Below are 20,287 nucleotides of genomic sequence, written 5' to 3' on the forward strand. Positions count from 1 at the left end.
TTCAACAGTATAATCTGTCTGCCAAGCCTATACATTCATTCCGTATGTTTACAATAACATTTGGGTAACATCATAGGCAATGTCAATGTACAGAGTGGCCGACGTCATAGCCTGAAGTGGACGCTATTGAATTTAAATTTTGAAATGGTTGCAGAGGTGGAATATTTAGTCACATTTTTGTCTTTAGATCAATAATAGTAAATATATGGCTTCGTCTTTTTGTAACACTTCATGTCGGCTATCCTGTACTATGTAAATTTTTTGTTGTTGTTTTGCTTTAGTTTTATTCTCCGAATTGTTCCAAAATAATGATAAGATATTTTTCTGCATAAATGTGTGTGTGTTTATTTTTTTTACTTACGATAGCGTTTCATGAGATTCTTTTTATAAGCTGCTTTTCCGCTGGCTTTATCTTCACCAGTGCCGGCTGAATCGTCTGATTCGGTATCGGAATAGGTGTGATGACGTCTTCGATCGGCTGGAAGTGATAAATCTAGTGGTTCATCATCATCGGTTGTATAGCGACCATTATAATCATATGATGGTTCATCGTCACGTCCATCTGGTTCGGAATCATAATTTTTACGTCGTGCATATTGTTTGATAATTCGATCTTCGGCTTCGGCATCAAATAATTCATCATCATCATCTTCAATGCTATTGCTGCGTTTGATAAAACGTCTCGCCACCAAATATTTACTATGCTCATTCGATTGCTGTGATGTGATTGTTGGTGCAGCAATTGCTGTTATTGCCGCTTTTGTAACAATCGAATTTGGTGATAATGTACGAAGTAAATCTGTACCTTTGATCACACCATTGAATGTCATTTCGGTTTCTGGACTCTCAGAACGGCAACGTTCTGTATTCCGTATTGTTGTACTTGATTTGAGCACACTCTCTGTCTCTTTGATAACACAGACGGCAACGCCGCTCGGTGTTGTCGGAATCGATTCAATCGATGTATCATCATCTTGTTTAACCAGTGGCTCTGATTTGGTTGCTGATGCTGCCATTTTTTGTCCAAAAGGTGGATAAACTTGTTGTTGCTGAATCATTATCATTTTGATTATATCGTCGTCGTCGTCGTAGTCGTGTTTGTTGTTTCCTGACTAATTCACTGGTTGGTGAACTGGTTCGTGTAAATGTTGGTTCGATTGATGAGCTTTGGAAGTTGCTTTTGCCAATACGTCTCGTTTACACTGACATTGTTTATAAGAATAACGCTATAGTTCAACTTTTTTTTATATTACTTTGTTTGTCTTTGGGACAGTGAGAGTGATTAGTGGTTTGTCTTTCCTCTTCCGTTTTATTATTCTCGATTTGATTTTTAGCAATTGGCTTCGTTCTCTACGTCTAATTCTTTTTATTCTTTTATTGTTCGCTTTTAGATATAATTAGTTCTTGTTAAATTTATTTATAAATCACCCAAAAGAGATTGAGCGATAACTTAACTTTTGTTTTAAAACGTTGAAACCGTTGATTATTTTGTGATTCGGTGTGTGAGTGTGTGTATGTTTAAATGTTGTCATAAAATGAACACACGTACTGCCGTTCTTTGCACAAATTTTGTTGCTATTTTATTTGGTCAAAACACATTAGGTTTGATGCTCTCCCCCAAATAATTTGTTTTTATATTTCACCTGAGACAATAATAAGAATAATTTTTTCTAGTGTTTGTTTGTTTATGTTTTTAAAATTTAAAGTTCACTAAATTCCAAAATGTTACTATCTGACATTTAATGCATAAAATTTGATTGATTTTATACGCTTTAAGAATTTAACATCGCTCAATGCATTGTATACTCTCTGTTTATATTTTATTTTTTATTTGTTTTAGTATTTTTACAAGATTTTTGTTAACGAATTTCGTACTAGTTTCATTGATTTAGATTTGCTGTTTTGCATAGATCAGTTTTTCTTTGTTTTTGTGTGTTTCTTTGATCAACAGATAATAAAACGACGATCACCATTTAATAGTATAACATTTAAATTATTTAGCTATTTAGATTTGTGTTTCTTTGTTTTGGGTTAAATATTTTATTTATAATTTTTCTTTGTTTTGGTCGCACTTGACTCATGAAAATTCACTAAATGAACGAGCCGAAAAAAACACGAATAGTTTAGACTTGAGAATGAAGTTGTACTATGCTGTGCCCTCGTGTGTCTTCTCGCCACAATTTTTTTTTATTGTTTTTTATTTTTGTCGTTTTTTTACTTGAATGTCTTTCTCTGTCTTTCACTTTCTCTCTTCAATTCGTTGGCTCATTGGGGCCGGCTAAAGCCAATAACATGTGTTGAAATATTTTCTTTTTGCTTGAATCTATTCACAAGAACATATAACATAAACAAATAAATATATAACACTTGTAGCAGCGTAAGAGAGTTGCGGCATAAACGTACTACAACTCGTACTCTGTCTTCGTCTCGACGCCGCCGCGGAAATATGAATGTAATTTCACTTTCGTTTGCACTAGAACCGTTGTAATTTTTGTTGCTGTAACTTTGTACCGATTGTTGTGGTGCTTTTCGCTTTCAGTTTTCGGTCGGCTAATTAACAATCTGCGTTTTTTTTTTTGTCTCGCCAAACTTCTTTACTGTTTTCGATGTGTCTTTTACGAATTCTTCTTTCATATAACTTAGGCTGTACCGTTGTTGATCAAACAGTTTTGCATTCAAGTTAGATCGTTGATTAATTAAAAATTGTTTATTTGTTTGCACTGAGCTTGAAATGTATTGCTAAATGTCTAACTACGAATTTGTGTAATATTCGTAAATGAAAGATCTCCCTTTTTTGCTCCTCTCTCAGGGAATCCGGTGAAAATTTACGTTTTTATTTGAAATATTTCGAAACGGAAAAATAAATTCAAAACAGTTCATGCACGGCTCGCAAAATCTAGCGCTCTCTTTATCGAAAACGAAATCTCACGGGCCACGGTGACAATATGTGTGAGGAAATATGTGGTATGTTGTAATAGTTCGTGTTCCAAAATAAATATAACAGTTGTGTGTGGCTTTTTTGATTGATTTTTTTTTTGTTTTTGTTTTTTTTGGCGAAAATTTTTTCCGTTTTCAATACATTATTTTAAAATAATTTACTACGATATAGTCGGGTGTTGTATGTGTGTTGTACTTCACTAAAAAGACGATCGACTTTTTCTCGTTTATTTATTTTTCTTTTATTTTAATTTAATGTTTTATCAAAATATTTTTTATTTTATTTTTGTCGTGTTTAAACCTGATTTTTTGGTTGCAAGATATTAGACGATTTTTTCTTGTTTTTATTTTAAATTGTGTGTATGTTTTGTTTTAAATTTATTTATTTAATAATTTTTTTTCTTCTTATTAATTTTGTTTTGTTTTGTTGTGTATCTCTAAAGTATTCTTGTTGTGTATGAACACCACAGCAAAAATTGAGGTAGAAATCCGAAAACGCGTGTTAGCCCGATTCGTTCTCGAGTCGGAATGACGAAATAGTACAAGTATGACAGCTATGAACCGACCTTCCTCTACTTTTCCAAACCATTTACATACAAACGAAAACAAAAACTCACTGAGTCTCTTGTCTAATACACTCATGCACATACATAACCCAAACGCACCGTGTCGATTGGCACACAAGCACCATTACATAGACCATACATGTACATCAGTCATCGAAGTTAGAGAGATATTTATACACCGTTTAAATGCAAACACATACATGCGGCGGCCCATCGGCGGCGATATGCGAGACTAAGTAAGAGGCGAACAACAGACAACGGACAGTCAGAGCAAGAAAGACTGATATTTTGCTATGTGCAACACACAAACACTCACACACACACACATATTGGTAACGCACAATGTACCGAATACAGAAAATTCACCGCCGTATATTAATACGGCTAGTATAGTTTATAACGAGAGAGAAGTTGAATAAAAGAAAGAAATAATAAAAGCATTTTTCGCTTATATGTCTGTTTTGTATATATACATGTTATTTCACTGTCCGCCGCCACCGCCGCCGCCGTCATATATACTATATCTTTTATACACGCGATTTTCATTGTGAGACTTTACCATATAATGGAACTCGCAACAGAGAGTGAGAGCATAGGTATCTTGAGAGTCGCGAGACTGTGTGAGAATTGCTGCTTGATCGCATTTCGCCGCTGCAAACCTCTCTCTCTCTCTCGATATGTATATATAAATATATAAGCTCTATATGAGTGCAATGTTATGCATAATATCGTCTGAGCTTCTATATTATGTGGTTTTTTTTCGTTTGTTCGTTCGCTTTAAACTTCAACTTCTTGATTTTCGGAATATGCATATAGGACGACGATTCGGTGTGTCTGTACGATACACACATTGTGTGTATGATGTGTCGATTAAACGATCTCTTTCTCATTCTTTCTCTCTTGCTCTTGTTTTGTTGAATCCCATTTCAACAGTCGGTTGCCGTTATAACAACAGGCGGGCAGGAGAGCCGAACAGCAAATTCGCACATTATCTCCTGCTCAGAGAGTGTGCTTTTGTTGTATATACAATACATTTTACATAGATATTCTTTATTTTATTTTTATTCGGTTTTTGTTTTCGTGATTTTTCCCATTGCAAAAGCGCCATACCACGCAATTCAAATGATTTGGTGCGCGCTATTTTTGTTGTACCATGCAAACAAACGAAATATATTATACAGATATTATCTTTCTCTCTTACACTCGTTGTTTCTATCGTATAAAAGTACATGAAGATCATTTTGCATACAAAACTACACTGTCTGCGGATATATACGTTTAGATACCATCATCCAAACCCGTTGTACTCCATTTCAATGTGGTACATAATGTATGGTGTACATATCGGTGGCCGTGCCGTCGAAAAAGCTGAGCTTCACATGACGTCGACGACTACAACAACAACAACAAATTGATACACAAAGTGCGCGCGGATTGCATAGTGGAGAATGCTAAAGAGAGACTTTATATGTGATAAAATGGATATATCGGAGTAAATAGAACAACAAAATGCCAAACAATATTGTGTGCTATGTGATTGTATGTGTTACTCTGTTCAAGTCCACATCGTAAATAAATGCCATCTTTACGATATGTATATGAAAATACGCTACTGCACAAAAATTGCTGTTTTTTTTCTCTTTCTCCCCCTCTCATTCACACTCTATTTTGTCTTTTTTTATCTACATGTCGTATTCTACAGCATATTCAAGCACATTGCGATTTGCTATATCGTGCAGATAATATTGTTGGCGTTGATATGGTTTTTAAAGCTTTTTTGTCTATTCCATTTGTTTTCTGTGGTTTTTTTCCTTTTCCCCGTTTATATTTGTCGTCATATTTATTATTGTCGGTTTGTTCTCTCTCTCCCTCTCTCATTCTATCTTTCTAATGAAAAGTCGAAATAAAAACCAAACCGAACAAAAAATCATGCAATCATACCGGCTTGCATGAATCTACGGAATTCTTTATCAATTGTCGCCTTTCTCAGACACAATCATCCGGTATCATTTTCGGTGATTTCATTTTTAAATTAGACGAAACAAATACTTTGTATTATTACGAAAACAAGGAAAACAATCTTTATAAATGACAATTTCTGTACATGACACGATCATATGTGATCGATTATTTTTTATAGACCATTTATTGTGTATGCGACATGCGGAAAAAATCGAAGTGAAAATAATTTGCCAGACACCACCAAATCTCAAAGTTATGAGACTTTTTTTTTGCGCTATTCAATTTTTTTCAATTAGAATATTTGCGAGTGGCTCGAGCCAAAGGGAGAAACAGAGATAAAAAGCAGCAAAAGAAAACATCGAGTGCAATGAAATCAACAAAAATGACCAAATTTAAATGTGAAGACATTTGAGGCGACAGGCACACAATAAATTCAAAAATACGATGTCAAAGAATTGAAGCAAAACACATGTATGAAGGAGAATTGAAAAAATAAATATAATAATAATACACAAAGCAAAACGAAGAAGAGCTGAGTAAGATGGAGAATAGTAGATGAAATGCGAACAAGTGAATAAGTGAGCCAACAAATGAATGAAACAGAAAATATGTCGGAATAATTTCCTTTTTCATATACAGTTTCACTTTCAACTTTCCCGTGCACATGCAACCATTTATCGCAGCAACAACAACAACAAAAGAAAGCGCGCTCGCGCGCGCACGCTCTTTCCGCAAATGAAAGGAACATGTGAGAAAAAACACACATTAGTGCTAGCTCGTATAAAATTGAGCGTGTGCGCGCAATAGAGAAAAAAGTGAGAGTTGAAAATGCACCGCGAATTGAGTGTAAGAGTGATAGAGTGAGAATGACAGTGGAGAGGAGGTACGCATGGAGAGAAAATTGCATGTTAGAGAATGGTTTTTTTTCTACACGCTAGACGCACAAGAGCAAGACATTGAAATTCAGTTGATCCAAGGAAAAACTACTTTGCCTTCCATAATCTAGAAACTTTAACACACACACACGCAATAAAAGAAAAACTTTTTTTTTCAATTTCTTCGTAAATTCATTTTCGTTTTCGGTCATTATGACGCCAAACAATCCCTTGGCTTGTTGACCAAACAAATTCATGGCCAAAATACCGATAAAACGGAACTATTTTTCGCTTCCACTAGATTTCACATTCGTAAATAGAATGCTCTTTGTCGAAAAAAGAAACATGAAATACTTATCGACAAGGTACATTTATTTCGTACAGAAAAATTACTTTAAATTTTGAAAATGGGCTAGAATTATTTCAATGTAATGCACTAAATATAAAATCGATTATGCTTGAGCAAATTCATTTTCTTGAGAGAGTGAGAAAATGGCTCGAATTCATTTCGAAGAAAATTCTAATATGTTATTGTAAGTATTGTCTTGTTCTTGCTGAAGAACAAATGCACTGCAATTGAATGTGATTCTTATTCAGACTATTTGTCAAAATATCGATCAATTCTAATCAAAAGAAAATGCCACCGATCGGTGATGGTGACAATTTGTATGGCTAGATTTCCATTTTGGTAGCTCTTTCAAGCTCTATATGTCTTATTCGAGTAAATCACGTTAAGCTTACAGCAACAAAGTAACAACAGTGTTGTAAAAACAAAAGATAATATTATTGGATAGGAACTGATATGACGTCAGCAAGAATACTTGTGAATGAAAAGAGGAATATAGTATCCATCTTTGTGCCATCGATGCAATTTTCCCGAAAAAAAAATCACAACAAGTGATTCAATGAATGAAGCGGAGAAAAAACATACATTGTTCACATTTGGAATCGAATGTGTTTTATTTCATGATTATATTTCTTTTTTTTATGTAAAAGCGTGAAGTACACGCTATGGGCTTTTCTCATTTTCATTATAATCATCATTGCAATTTTCTCTATTTTGTTGTTGATTTTCTATTATTTTTTTGTTTGCTTCGTTTTAATCAAATGGTTGCACATTAATTCGAACTGTGAGAGATTTAATTGCAGCATGCTACATAATCACAGCACAAAAGCACGACTGAACTAGTAACTTCAATATTTCAAACAAAACCGTATTAATTACATATGTTTTTTTCTTCTTCTTTCTTTCTGTTTTCTTTCGGTTTTCGTTTATTCATCCATTGCACACGCATATGCTTATGCATTTATTATGCTCAAACAAACGTAATAATGCGTTAATACATGCGAGAAATGAAGAGAGAAAAAAAAGAAGAAAAAAAACATTTTCCAATCGAAAACGTCTTGTTTGTGCGCCCGTGAGATGCAGATGAATGATGGAATCAGCAAAATACGAAAGAAATAGAAAGAAGTAAAAAAAGAAAAAATATATCGGGCAAGTCGGAATTTTTTTTTCCTTCACTGCTTTTGCTGAGTTGTGTTGTGTGCTGGAAAAATCACCACAAAAATTAGATATAATTGAATTGCACACATTTTCCTTTCTTTTTCGCATACTTCTTTCATTCATTCATTTACGCCATTTTCGCTTTTTTTTTCTTCTTTTCTGCTGCAAGATTTCTAATCGAAAGTGATAATCATTGCCATAAAGAAAACGAGTTGCATTGTGCAGCGAGTACGCAAACGAATGAACGAACAACGCGATTCACATTGAATCGTATTGTGTTTGTGTGTGTGTATAATGCACGCTTTGTAAACCGAAAACTCTAATAATTTCATTTCAACATTGTAAATTTCTAATCACTCATCATTTTCCAAAATGCGTCTATTTTATCTGTTCGGTTTGCATTTTCTGCTGTTAATTCGTTCGTGTTTTTCTTTTCATCGTTTGCTTTCTTACATAGGCCCCAGAAATTCGATGCATGCACAAAGAAAGAAGTCACTCTCATAATCTCCTATCCTATTTTTAGATATATATCGGTAGAAAATTCAATTGAAATATTCAGTTCAATGGCGCGATTCATGACGTATTTGTACATGTGTGGCATGTATCTTGGAAATGCGCGCACACACACACAAACAGTAGCAAGAATTCATTTTTCTCACTATCTCGCTACAGCATGCAGTACATGCACTTTTGCCGTTTTGCATTTGTGATTTTTCAAAAGAAAATTATTCACATGGCATATAGCAAGGTTATGATGGATCTCACAGCCATTCCATTTATATCTAAATTTAGATTTGCTCAACTATTTTCACTTTTTTTTTTATCTCCAACTCAATGTATATAAAACTTTATTTAAATCGGACGATAAAGAAAAACATTTTGAGACAATATGATATAGAAAAAAAAGACTAACATCCAAATCGTATTTATGTTTAAATAAAAACAAAGTTTTCCTCGCTTCCAAAAAGTCCGTTTCATACTTGATTGAGTACATTTTCCTATGATTTGCCTTATTTCGATTTCAAGTCTAACTTGAAATTATGCCATCAAACATTAAATGAGTCGTTTAAGTTTCGATTTCCATTCAGTTTTTTTTATTGTGATTGACAATTAAAGTGCAATCAAAATTCGCACTCTGTCTGCAATGAGTCAATCTGTTGCTGGAATGTGTGTGTGTGTATATATATATACCATCTGAACTTGACGGAATGACTTCAAGACCTAGGTAAACGTAATGACGTACATATGGCCATGTTTGATATTATGATAATGAACCAGTTACCGAGAAATAAAGTGAAAGAGATGGTGTTTAAAAGTAAAAACAACAATCATATCATCTGCATTGCGCGCATTTATCACTGTGGAAAGGTGATTAAAATTGTGAATCGTCGTCGTCATTCAAAGTGTGTCGATCGTACATTAGAAGAGTTGTTTGTTCACTTAAAAACTTGATAGAAAATGTGTGCATATTGGTTTAAGTTTTGCTATGTTCATTTATTTACTTATTTTTTTGTCATCAAAAGTGCATTCAATAGTGGTTATAATACTATTAAATGAACGAATGTCGCTTTTTAGTAAATATGATCTCATTCTCATTTTTGTTCGATTTTATTTAGCCGATTATGTTTGTTCAGTGATAAGCGGGAAAAATGACGATGATCATTCGTTGATTGTGAGGAGATAAACCGGCAACCGAACAAATCCTATAAGATCGTTTGCACACATTGCACACACTCGATGTTATTCATATGATATGCATGGAATGCTTATATGGTTAGTGTGTTGATCATTTCTGTTGCTTCTTCTTCTATTTTGATATTTTTCACTTCATTTTACCCTAGACACACAAGGTAAAAATCATACTGAAACACAATTATTTGCGCTCTTGCATGCAACAACAATAAAAAGCATAACTGAGCACCATACACAACAAAGTGATAAAGTGGAAAAACGAGTATTTCAATTAGTTGGTGTTTGCATTTATGTGTGTGTGTGTGTGTGTGTGTGTTTATGCGCGCATCGCGCACTTCTCATTTCATTCGTTCAAGTTTGAAAATATTTTTTCCTTCCAGCTTGAATATTCACACGATGCACACACGGTGTGTGATCGGTGTGCGCTGCACATTGCTGATGTTTTCACTTTTGATGATTAATAGATTAGAAATTCAAAGTGTTTTGTTGTGTGCACAAGAAAGAAAGTAAAACTTATGCGCATGCAATTCGCATTAAATTTCCCTCTTATTTCATATTTTCACATCAAGAGATTCTTGGTGTACAGTTGTTAAATGACCGAAATGAATACTCAAAACTAGCTCACACAAAACGCTCACACATTGTGCAAATCCAAACAGTTGATTGTATTTACTGATCAAAATGAAATGACAACAACAACATCGGGGAACGGCAATTTATTTGCTGTTCCTGTTTTTTTTGCATTTTGCTTCGTTTGAAGTAATATATCCGATGAGCCATTAACTCAAATATTTTACAATACGATTTCAGCGTAAACAAAAAACATATGTCATGGCACCGTATGCTTCGTTTCGTTCAATGAACGAGAGGACTAGTTAGACGGAAGTTTCTGCGATCGTGATTCCATGTCGGACTGGAAGAAAGAGGATCGATATAAAAATGTACGTATTGATGCGGATCATTTGGAAGTAGGAATTTGACAAAAAAACAACAACAACTTGAACTTGAGAACATAGGAAAATATAGTTGTAGGTGGACTGCCGAGATGAACTTGATTAATAAATAATATCAAACATCTTTGAAGAAAAGAAGTCATACTTTACCACGTAATCATGGGATATTAAGAGAATAAATGTAATTCTACTTTTGAATATGATGGAATGCGCCCTAATGGGAGAACAAAATGCTATGTCCACAATTTAAAATCGGCAATAAATTAGGCTTCATGTATACAGTATACTTGTCAATACGTACACATATTTATTTATTTTTCTTCTTTTTTGCGGTCTCATCTTGTATTATATGACATTTTATAAATTGCCATTTAGTAGACGACGACGTTGATGAAAATCCGTGAAAGCCACACAAAAACCGAAAATTATATTTGATTGGGAGAGTGATAGAAAAAGTAACGTATAAGTAAAATCGCAGTAGCATCAGAGACGCCAGCTCAAAATGAAATACACCTATAGCGAGAGCAAGAGCGAGAGAGAGACGAATTGTATCTTCTATACTTGTAATTTGTTATGCTTTTCTGTGCACTGTGTTGACGACGACAACGACGAAGACCACGAAGATCGCACACTGAAAGTGTGCTGTATGTGTTGTGTTGTATTGTATTGTGTATTATATTGCACATAATGTGTGTGTTTATATTATTGGCCACTCTATATAGATGTATACATATTGCGCTGGCATGCAGCCTTGAATTAGTTCGGTGCACTTTAAAAATATTATCCCCACCAGACAGCAGAGACAACACAGACAAAGCTGCATTGAATGTTGATTTTATACTCGTATTCGGTTTTGCGTCTTTTTCTTGTTGTTGATGTTATTTTGTGCGGCGCAATGCTGCTTCAGTTCAACTACGTGTAGCATATATATATACACGGCGCGGCACTCACAAGCGCAGCACAAAATATATAATCTAACCTCTAAATGTAACATTGTTTATAACATCTATATCCGTTGTGTCTTTATTTGTGTTTTTCACATATTTTTACAGTGTTTTTCTTCTGATCGCTGCTTTTGCATTTGTTGCTTGCGTTTGCTGTTGCTCTGCCATTTGCGAATATGTTGTTGTTGTTGCTGCTGCTGCTGCTTTTTTTCTTTGTTTTTGTGCGCTTGTTGTTTTTGTTGCGCTTCGCTTTCAATCTTCTCGGTTCGGTTGCCTGGTTGGTTGAAGTGTATCTGTATTTATATTTATATGTCGTGCATTTTATTTAACGACTATACAATATGCACACGCATAGAGCGCGAACGATTACTATTCACAAGCCCCGATATAATTCAATCGATAGTTTTTTGCTTTATATTGCGTTACTTTTTCTATTTTAGTTTTACTTCTTCTTTTTCTTCTTTTTCCTTTTTCTGTTTCAAACTTTTACTTTTCAAATAGAAGCACACCACCGTGTAATACTAGCTAAAACGATTAATGATTTTAATGTAAGTATAAGTGTGTATATTTTTTTTCGGAAACTTTCCTAGAAAAATCCATTTGAAATATGTCTATGCCGAATTCCATTTTGATATAAAGAAAAAAATCACCATCCAGTCATGAATTGCGATAGAGATAGTCTCTATTTATCGAGTTCATATTTATGAAATGAAACAAATAAGTAAAACGACTAAATGTGTGCGCGCGAAAAAAATAAATAATCAAACGAATCTCTCGAAAATAGATGCGTTTGCCGCTCGATCGCACACTGTGAGCGATTAAATGTGCACATATTTTATTTTATTTTGTATTCCTAAACATTCTTTTTTTTTTTTTGGTTTTCTTTATTTGCGGAGAATCGAGACTATTTCGCCACTGCGTATTATTTTTAAACTAATCAACATCTTTTCGGAGTGGCTTCAGATGATTTTTTTTTCTTTGAAATTTTCTCCAAAGAAAATAATAGCAAATATGCACAACAATTATGCTGATTTTCATAATAGATTGGAAGGATTTTGATCGATGTTGTTTTATCGGTTGGTCAAAAAAATTGGCATTTGAGGTGGATTAAATTAAAAAAAAATAATCACGATATCAGCATATGGGGCCGGATTCATAACAATCATAGATGCCAGATATTTACAATTATAAACTTATTATAAGTACTCTTCTTGTCTTTTTCATGCTCATTTCGCGTTGCTTTTCATTCTCGCATTTTATTTTTCTGTTTGTTCATTTTTTCTTCTCTTCTTTCTCGCATGCAATTTATATTGATATTCAATGCCATCTGATGTTTTTCAACCAAAAGCGATAACATATTAGCTAGAGCGGCATGCTGCTGACTCGTTAAACGGAAACGATTCAGATACACGAAAGTATCACCCGTACGAGAGAGCAAACAGAAAAAAAGCGCTAGTTTTGAACTAGAGTCGACGTTACAATATTTGTATGTACTCTGTACTCTCTACGTACAAAGTTGCACATAGAAGAGTTGTTAAACCGCATTTATTCAGGAAAGTATTGTACTGATCGCCACATGTATATGTACGTACGCTCAAACTAATATCACGTTCGATGATGATGAAGAAGAAAAAGACTTAGCATTAGTTGCCTCTCTCTTCCTCGTACGCGTAGCTATAGTAATGTTATTGTGTCAATAACAACATTATTATTATCGTGACTTCATTTTCAAAGGAAAACGAGCAGAAAAAAGCGAAACTAGCGATGTACATGCACTATAAATTTACCGCATTTTCGCTAGTTTCTTCTGGCTTCGCAGAGCACTGTCATTTGACTGCTTGCCCGGTACTTTGTCGCTGTCGTTGTGCACGCTCTGGCAAATAAAAAGTTGGCATTCATTCAATGGGCTTTTAACAAGATGATAATACGACCTATTTACTTAATATTTTTCCCGTAAATAAAACGTAAAGGGTTTATTTCTCTCTATCTCTCTCTTTTTGCTCCCACTCTCGTAATTATTCGCCGTTGTTCATATCATTTTGTCTTCGGTTGAATTTTTCACGTCATTTCTGACATGCCCATTTATTCACAATCATAGTTTCAATAGAGAACCGATCGACAGTCAAAACTTGTGTGTACCATACTTATTTTACAGTCATAATTCCCAAAAGATAAAGCGAATAGATAAATGTGTATTCAGCGTTCAACTGTTTTTTTCCCTTCTTTTTCATTGTTACTATATCTGTTTTTGATTTTTCATCATCGATACTGTTTAAATGCACGTTATCAATCATGTGACAACACATATACAATGGCTATATTGCTCTATTGCAACATGCACCAGTCAGAATAATAGCACGAAATTATGTAAGCTTACATCGGATTTGGTTGCGCTGCAAATGTGTATATTTTCAACACATATAAATAATGTACAAATATAATTGACACTGGATTATTTGTTTTCTTCTTCTTTTTTTTTAAGCTAAACACTTGATATCAAAACAAAAACATATCAACAATTATTCTTTAATAATCAGAGCCGTCTTATGATTATATTTGATATTGCAGACGAATGCAATTTGACTAGACTTTGAAAACAAATGTGCTCGTTTTTGTTTTAATTAATCTCTCACGTGCTCAAATTTTTCGATATTTACAGATGAACGACATTTGATACACTGCATATAATATAGAGATTCTTCCATGAAATAACATAACATTTTTGGATAAACACTTCATTTGATAATTATATGCATGATTCGAGATACACTTTAACATTTTGCCAATTTTATATCAGCTTTCTAATTTTAGCTTACCGCAAACATTATGCCTTTTGTGCTAGCTTTTCTGAGGAAAATTTGATAATTGTTCAAACATTGTCTTCCTTACCTGAAAATAAAAAAAATACAAGATTGATTAGTAAAAATGGTCAATTATCAAATTAAGAAAAACTCCAGCTTTTTCAAAGAAGAATAATACTATGGTTCGTGCTATAGAAGATCTTTTCGTCTTATAAATCCAAAATATATTATGTTGACATTTGCTTGTAAAAAAAAGATTTAATTTGAATAACGTCGAAATGGGTTTAAATTGAAGTAAAGTCGTTTAAATTTTCATTAATTTAAGTTTTTTAATTTTAAAATTTATAATTGTCACATTAAATGAAATGTTTGCGATAGAAAACTAATCCAAATGTGCTCATGCTTAAATAAAATTTAAAAAAATGTTTAAATGGATGTAGTGAAAATAAAGAGTAAATAATTGCTTATATATTTACATGAAAGTTTATCGATAGTATTTCATTTCCGTGAGTATTTATAATAAAATGTGTATACTTTTGTGATGGAATAACATTTTTATAAATAGCAAATGATTGCTAAGTGATATCGTTGTTAATTATACAAATAATATTTTGTTTAAATGAGATAAAAAGGGAACAAGAGCAAATGATAATAGATTAACCGCGTAAAAAAATGTATTTGTTCTCTGATGATTTGAACTCCTTTTGTCATTATAAATAATAATGATGATTTTTATAATTAAGAGCGGCATGACTTTGATTGATAAATTTTTCTTTGAATGTTGGTTGTTCCGTACATCAGTGCGCTGGACAGATACAAAAAGTTGATAATCAAAATAATAATAAGAAAGAGAGCAAGATAGATTTAAATATAGAAGTTTGTTATGTGTGTGCAGTTGTCCAAATTGAAAATTCCATCGCGTAAAAGTAAGAAATAAAATATGGATACAATGTGACGTAAAACTAAAAGATCGTCGAAAACATTTGCCACATTGGTTTGCCACACGGGAAAAATATATTTATGCTAGAATTTCCCGGACACTAAATGGTTTTGCGTGGAGGCGTCGAATGGATTACAATTCATAAAATTGCTTGAAAACATGTTGTTTAGCAATAAATATACAGACAGACTGTAATGAAAAAGATGAAGATGAAAGTGAAAAAAAAAACTGTGAGACAAAAAAAGCTAGAGAAGAAAAGAAGTTCAAATGCCGATGGCACCCACAATCCACATGCGAAAAATTGCTACGCAATTTGGGGTGGCATTTGGTAAAAGGCTTTTGCCACACAGCTTTTCCACCATGCTCACCATCATCCATGAGTTTTGAAATGTGTGCAAAGGAATATGTCGTGATTCGTTACGCGGCGTCTCGTTCTCGAAATGAACACCGTCGAAGGAATCCTTGAATGGTGTTAGGCTGTAAGGTCAAGGCAACGCTAGTAATTCATTCAACGGTTATTCGCCGGCTGTGTCTACTTTCGTTATTTGCTTTTTTTTTTAGCCCCAACTCTACACCCCTCGTCATATTATTCCTTCTTTCTATTTACTGTCACTCTTAAACGCAATCGTATCAATTTCGGTCGGCATTTTACACATAAATGGATGCGCCAGCAACCCCCATTTGTGGCAATTACATAAAAAAGTTTTCAGTTTTCCTCTTTTACACTCAGCCAATGTGCGTATGTGTATATATGCCGTCCATCATTCCCTCTCTTTCTCATATACATTCAAAACTTATCAAGTCTTGGCCTAGCAGTTTTATTCACTCCACTTTATCACATAAAATACAATGTCTGAATCATATTTAATATAAAACAAAACAAGAATAAATAAATAAACATAGAATATTATGGCAGCAGAAAAAAATGCCCATTGAACAGACAGTTTTTCCCGATACTACTTTATGTATTTGACGAAAAATGACTGGGCAAATTGATTTCATTATTTCTCTAAGGAAAAAAGAGCTACATTTTCGGTGGCCATGCCATTGTCCGCATTGTAAAGTTGACTAATTATTAGTCTGAAACAAGTAATCTTTCTTCTTCATGTTTACCATCGACAAAAGCAAGGAGAAAACAGCAACAATAGTAAATAAAACAAACAACACTGTGCCTACTCCATCAATCCATCTCTCTCTCTCTTTCACTCACTCTCAATCTCACATGTATACAATGTATCAATATTTATTGCTGAGAAATTCACATGAATCCCAAACGACGCTCACATATTATACACATCGCAATATGGCACAGAATACAAATCTTTACACAAACTCTGTCTCCCTCTCAAAAGTGAAAGAGAGTGAGAGTGAAAGCGTGCATCAAAGATAGCATTTTTTTTATTATTGAGAATAAAGTGAAGCCTACCATAGGCTTCGTGTACTTTTGGGGTATGTCTTCAGTTGACGTAACAAAACATATCATACGCTATGTGCAAATACTGCTATTGAATGGATCATATATGAGGTCAAATACGGTCAAGGTGTCTGCAGCAGTAGTAGTATCGGTGGCAGCAATCGACGCTCGCATATTGAGGGTAAGAAAGAGGAAAAGCGTCTGAAAAGAATTACGACCCAATTTATATACTGCCTCACTTTATATTCGGGAACTGTATTTCTCTACACTCTTCTCCAACAACAAACCATTCTTTTTCATAAGCTTTTTTTCTTTCTCTCTCTATCTCATCAGGGGGCGTACATTATATTGAAAAGAAAATTCGCATTAAATATATTCATCTACTTGTAAATTGAATGCGAAGGCGATTGATTTCGTTGAAAATTACTTGAAATTAATGATCGATTTAACGATCAAAAGTGATTATCTTTCGATTTAAAGAAAACATTTTCTTACTTAAGAGAAAAAAAAGTGATTCTTGTCTAGATTCTTGATATAATTATCACCATGCCTAATTTTTGTACAGTCGCCATTTAAATTGAACTTGAAATAAAAATCGCTTGAACACTTTAATTTGGATTGTTATCACAGTATGATGTAAAAAATATCAAAATTTACCTTTAACTTGATGAGGATAAATAAAAAAAAAGTAAATTATATGAAGTACGACAGTCCCCGTCGACAATTTAGAACGCAAAATCATGAAGGAAGAGGTATATGGAATAAGAGAATGCAAATATATAGGTTATATACTAGGAAAAACGTTTGGGGTCTGGAGTTATATGCGGCTCGACAACATAAACACCTCCGATACCGCCGCTACCAGCATCGCCGACAACGATGACTATGTCGACACAGCAATCTACCAAAAAATATAGTCTCCGAAAATGTTTTCCAGACAATGATTTATACAATGCATGAAATATTTCAGACATTTCTATATACATATAAACACATATAAAGTGAAAGAGAAGTGATTTATTGATACGCACGGAGAGAGGAAGAGTGAGAAAACATCGATGGAGAAAGTTCATGGGCTTTTTCCACACGCATCCTCGTACTTACTATATGGGTGTATGTGTTTTTTGTGTGTGTGTGTGTTTGTGTCGGTTATTCTGTTCAGCCGCTTTTGTACTTGAAAAACGAAGCACAAGTTCGCGACCAAGTTCAAGGTCTCCAAAAGCATAATTTAGGCATACACTCACAGCAAAAGAGAGACAGTGAGAGTGAAAAGAGGCATAGGCAACCAGACATGTACATATTTTCAGACTGTAGACATACTTTATCTTGATAATAATACATCCTATTTGATTCATCCGTGGTTACAGTGCCAACGAACAAAGCTTACAATACAAAAAAAACAAGAGCAAATGCTTTGAAGTGTGCGTCGCAAACATTTAATAATCTGTTAGAGACAAAATGTTCAAATTGTCGGGCCTATTTTGAACGAAAAAAAATGATGGACATTACGAATTCACTTTTTTTTAATCTACAAGCGATTACTTTTAAGAAATGGGATTCTTGAACTTTTTGTATATTTCTCGGAAAATGTACTCCGTTTTTTTTGGGGGCGAAATGAAGAGATGTGCAGAGTCTCAATGAACTTTCAAGGTTTTATTTTTTGTTTATTTAGAATGAAATAGATTTTTTCTTCCGACTATTACAACCAAATTGAATGCGCACTTTCTCGCGCTATTGCATTTCCATGAAATGAAGTTATCAATGAAGTGGTGCGTTTCATTTAACTGCACGCTCGGTACAATAAGTATAGAAATGAAACGAATCACCAGAAAATGTGTTCTAACAATGAATTACGTTACTAAAATGGACGCTTTTTTTCCCATTCGTTCATAAATCGCCGACATTTTTTGCCGCAAGAGAGATAGAGCAACGCATATACGAATATTCATTTCTTGCATTGCAATGATAAACACAGAAATGAAACAAATTGTAAAATAAACAATAGCACTTTAGACTGAATAAACATATAAACGGAGACTACCGATATGACGACGACAAAGAAGATGATGAGAAATATGAAGAGTAGAGGGTCAGAAAATGAGAAACGAAAAAAATCAGATATATGAAATGTAAAAGTTTTGGCATGGCCACCATCATCAATACACAAGAAAATCCAAAGAATGTAAAAGCAAACGAGAAAAACGCACATTGCCTGAGTCTGTGCAATATAGTCAACAATATGTATTATGGTGATGTCTCAGCAGTTGCTGAAAAGCACCACTGAACACACACACACACACATTACAAACACACACCACCACCGCAAACCGTACACCAAACGTCCCATTCTTCTAAAACAGTTGCGTTCAATATGTATGTGCAAATATATACATTGCAAAAATATAGTGCGCTTTTTTGCCATCTCACACCGGTGTACTGGTTGTGAGGCAGGCGCCATCATAACAACGCAATCATTTTCCACGAAAACACGATACATACTTATATATAAAATGAAAGGAAGCTATGAGCTTTTTGGCATTTCCATTATTCGCATACAGTGTATATTCATGTTTCTTGTGTTCGCCGTGAATGAGAAGGAGTATTAAGAGAAAGAGAATTAGAGAGAAGGGTTTGAGTAAAGTATATCAGTCGAGAGAGAGCTCACTGACTTGTTTTTCCATTCGGTCGTTTTTCCATGCTCGGTCTCGTTTTTTTTTTTTTTTGGTTTTTTGTGCTATCTCTCCGTGTGTCCGGACAACGACGACGTCAACGACGTTGAAAACACAATATACTATATTCAATGTATATGCATATACCATACAAATGTTGTTTTTCCATACACTTCGGTTATTGCGTTGTAAATGAAAGAGAAAGTTTTCTTGAGCTGCAGACGGCGAAGTGGAAAAGTGAAAAACCCCATTACCATCAAAAAATATTTCCGAAACTGACGTTGAAAACGAGACATGTACAAATCTACAACATACACACAACATACAACAACATCAGTAGCAAGGATAACGACACATATGCACACACGAGCATATTCAAGCGCAGAGAAGGAGAGTGAGAGGGGGTGGTGGTCGGCGGGCGGCAGACGAAAAATGGTGGATACAAGATCGAGAATGAGAAACAGGGAGATACATTTAAACGCAGACGAAAAGATAGCCCGGCGATTACTTTGTTTGTCTCTCTTTTGCCGTACGCTTCTCTCTCTCTCTCCCCAATCTCTCTCATGTTGTCTTTATATTTTAATAAAATTATCATTTTCGAACTAATGAAACGACATTCAGTTGGGGGTTGATGTACGTTGGATCCCGGCAAAAATCCATGACGTGAGCTTGAACAAACATTCTCCCGCTCATCAAAACCACCTTCAACAGCAGTCACATTACCATATCGTATTTAGTCGGGTGATTTTCAGATTTCCGATTTTTGATACTGAAGAAATCATTGAGACAAGCAGCAACTCATGATATTTCATTTGCATAGAAATTTCAAACACGGCGCAAAAAATTGTGCAAAAAAACTATTTTAAGTGACTGAACGATATGAACATTTTCTTGCTGGAAATGTTCGATGTTTCTATGTTTCTTTCTTCCTCTGTGACCTTCGGAACACGTCTATTGCGATTCACTACTAAAACTGATAGAACATTGAACATTTTCAATTTTGTAAATAAATAATAGAACATTGGTGCTT

General features: G+C 34.2%; 1 protein-coding gene across 2 annotated transcripts in view; it reads right to left on the bottom strand.

Annotated features, from left to right (window-relative positions):
- Nucleotides 1–20,287, bottom strand: part of LOC116352026 (ecdysone-induced protein 74EF) — an 86,861-nt gene that overhangs the window by 23,194 nt on the left and 43,380 nt on the right. Inside the window, exon 1 of one of the 2 annotated variants that reach the window (XM_031784218.1) lies at nucleotides 362–3,246. The exons of the other annotated variant lie outside the window; for it this stretch is intronic. Within the exon in view, the coding sequence (XP_031640078.1) occupies nucleotides 362–1,064 (703 nt within the window). The 5' untranslated portion in view covers nucleotides 1,065–3,246. Of the gene's footprint in view, nucleotides 1–361; nucleotides 3,247–20,287 lie in introns of those variants that run through there. 2 annotated transcript variants of the gene reach the window in all.

The sequence above is a fragment of the Contarinia nasturtii genome, unplaced genomic scaffold, assembly GCF_009176525.2.
Source record: "Contarinia nasturtii isolate CC-2019 unplaced genomic scaffold, AAFC_CNas_1.1 Cnas_scaffold_187, whole genome shotgun sequence".
Taxonomy (NCBI): Eukaryota; Metazoa; Arthropoda; class Insecta; order Diptera; family Cecidomyiidae; genus Contarinia; species Contarinia nasturtii.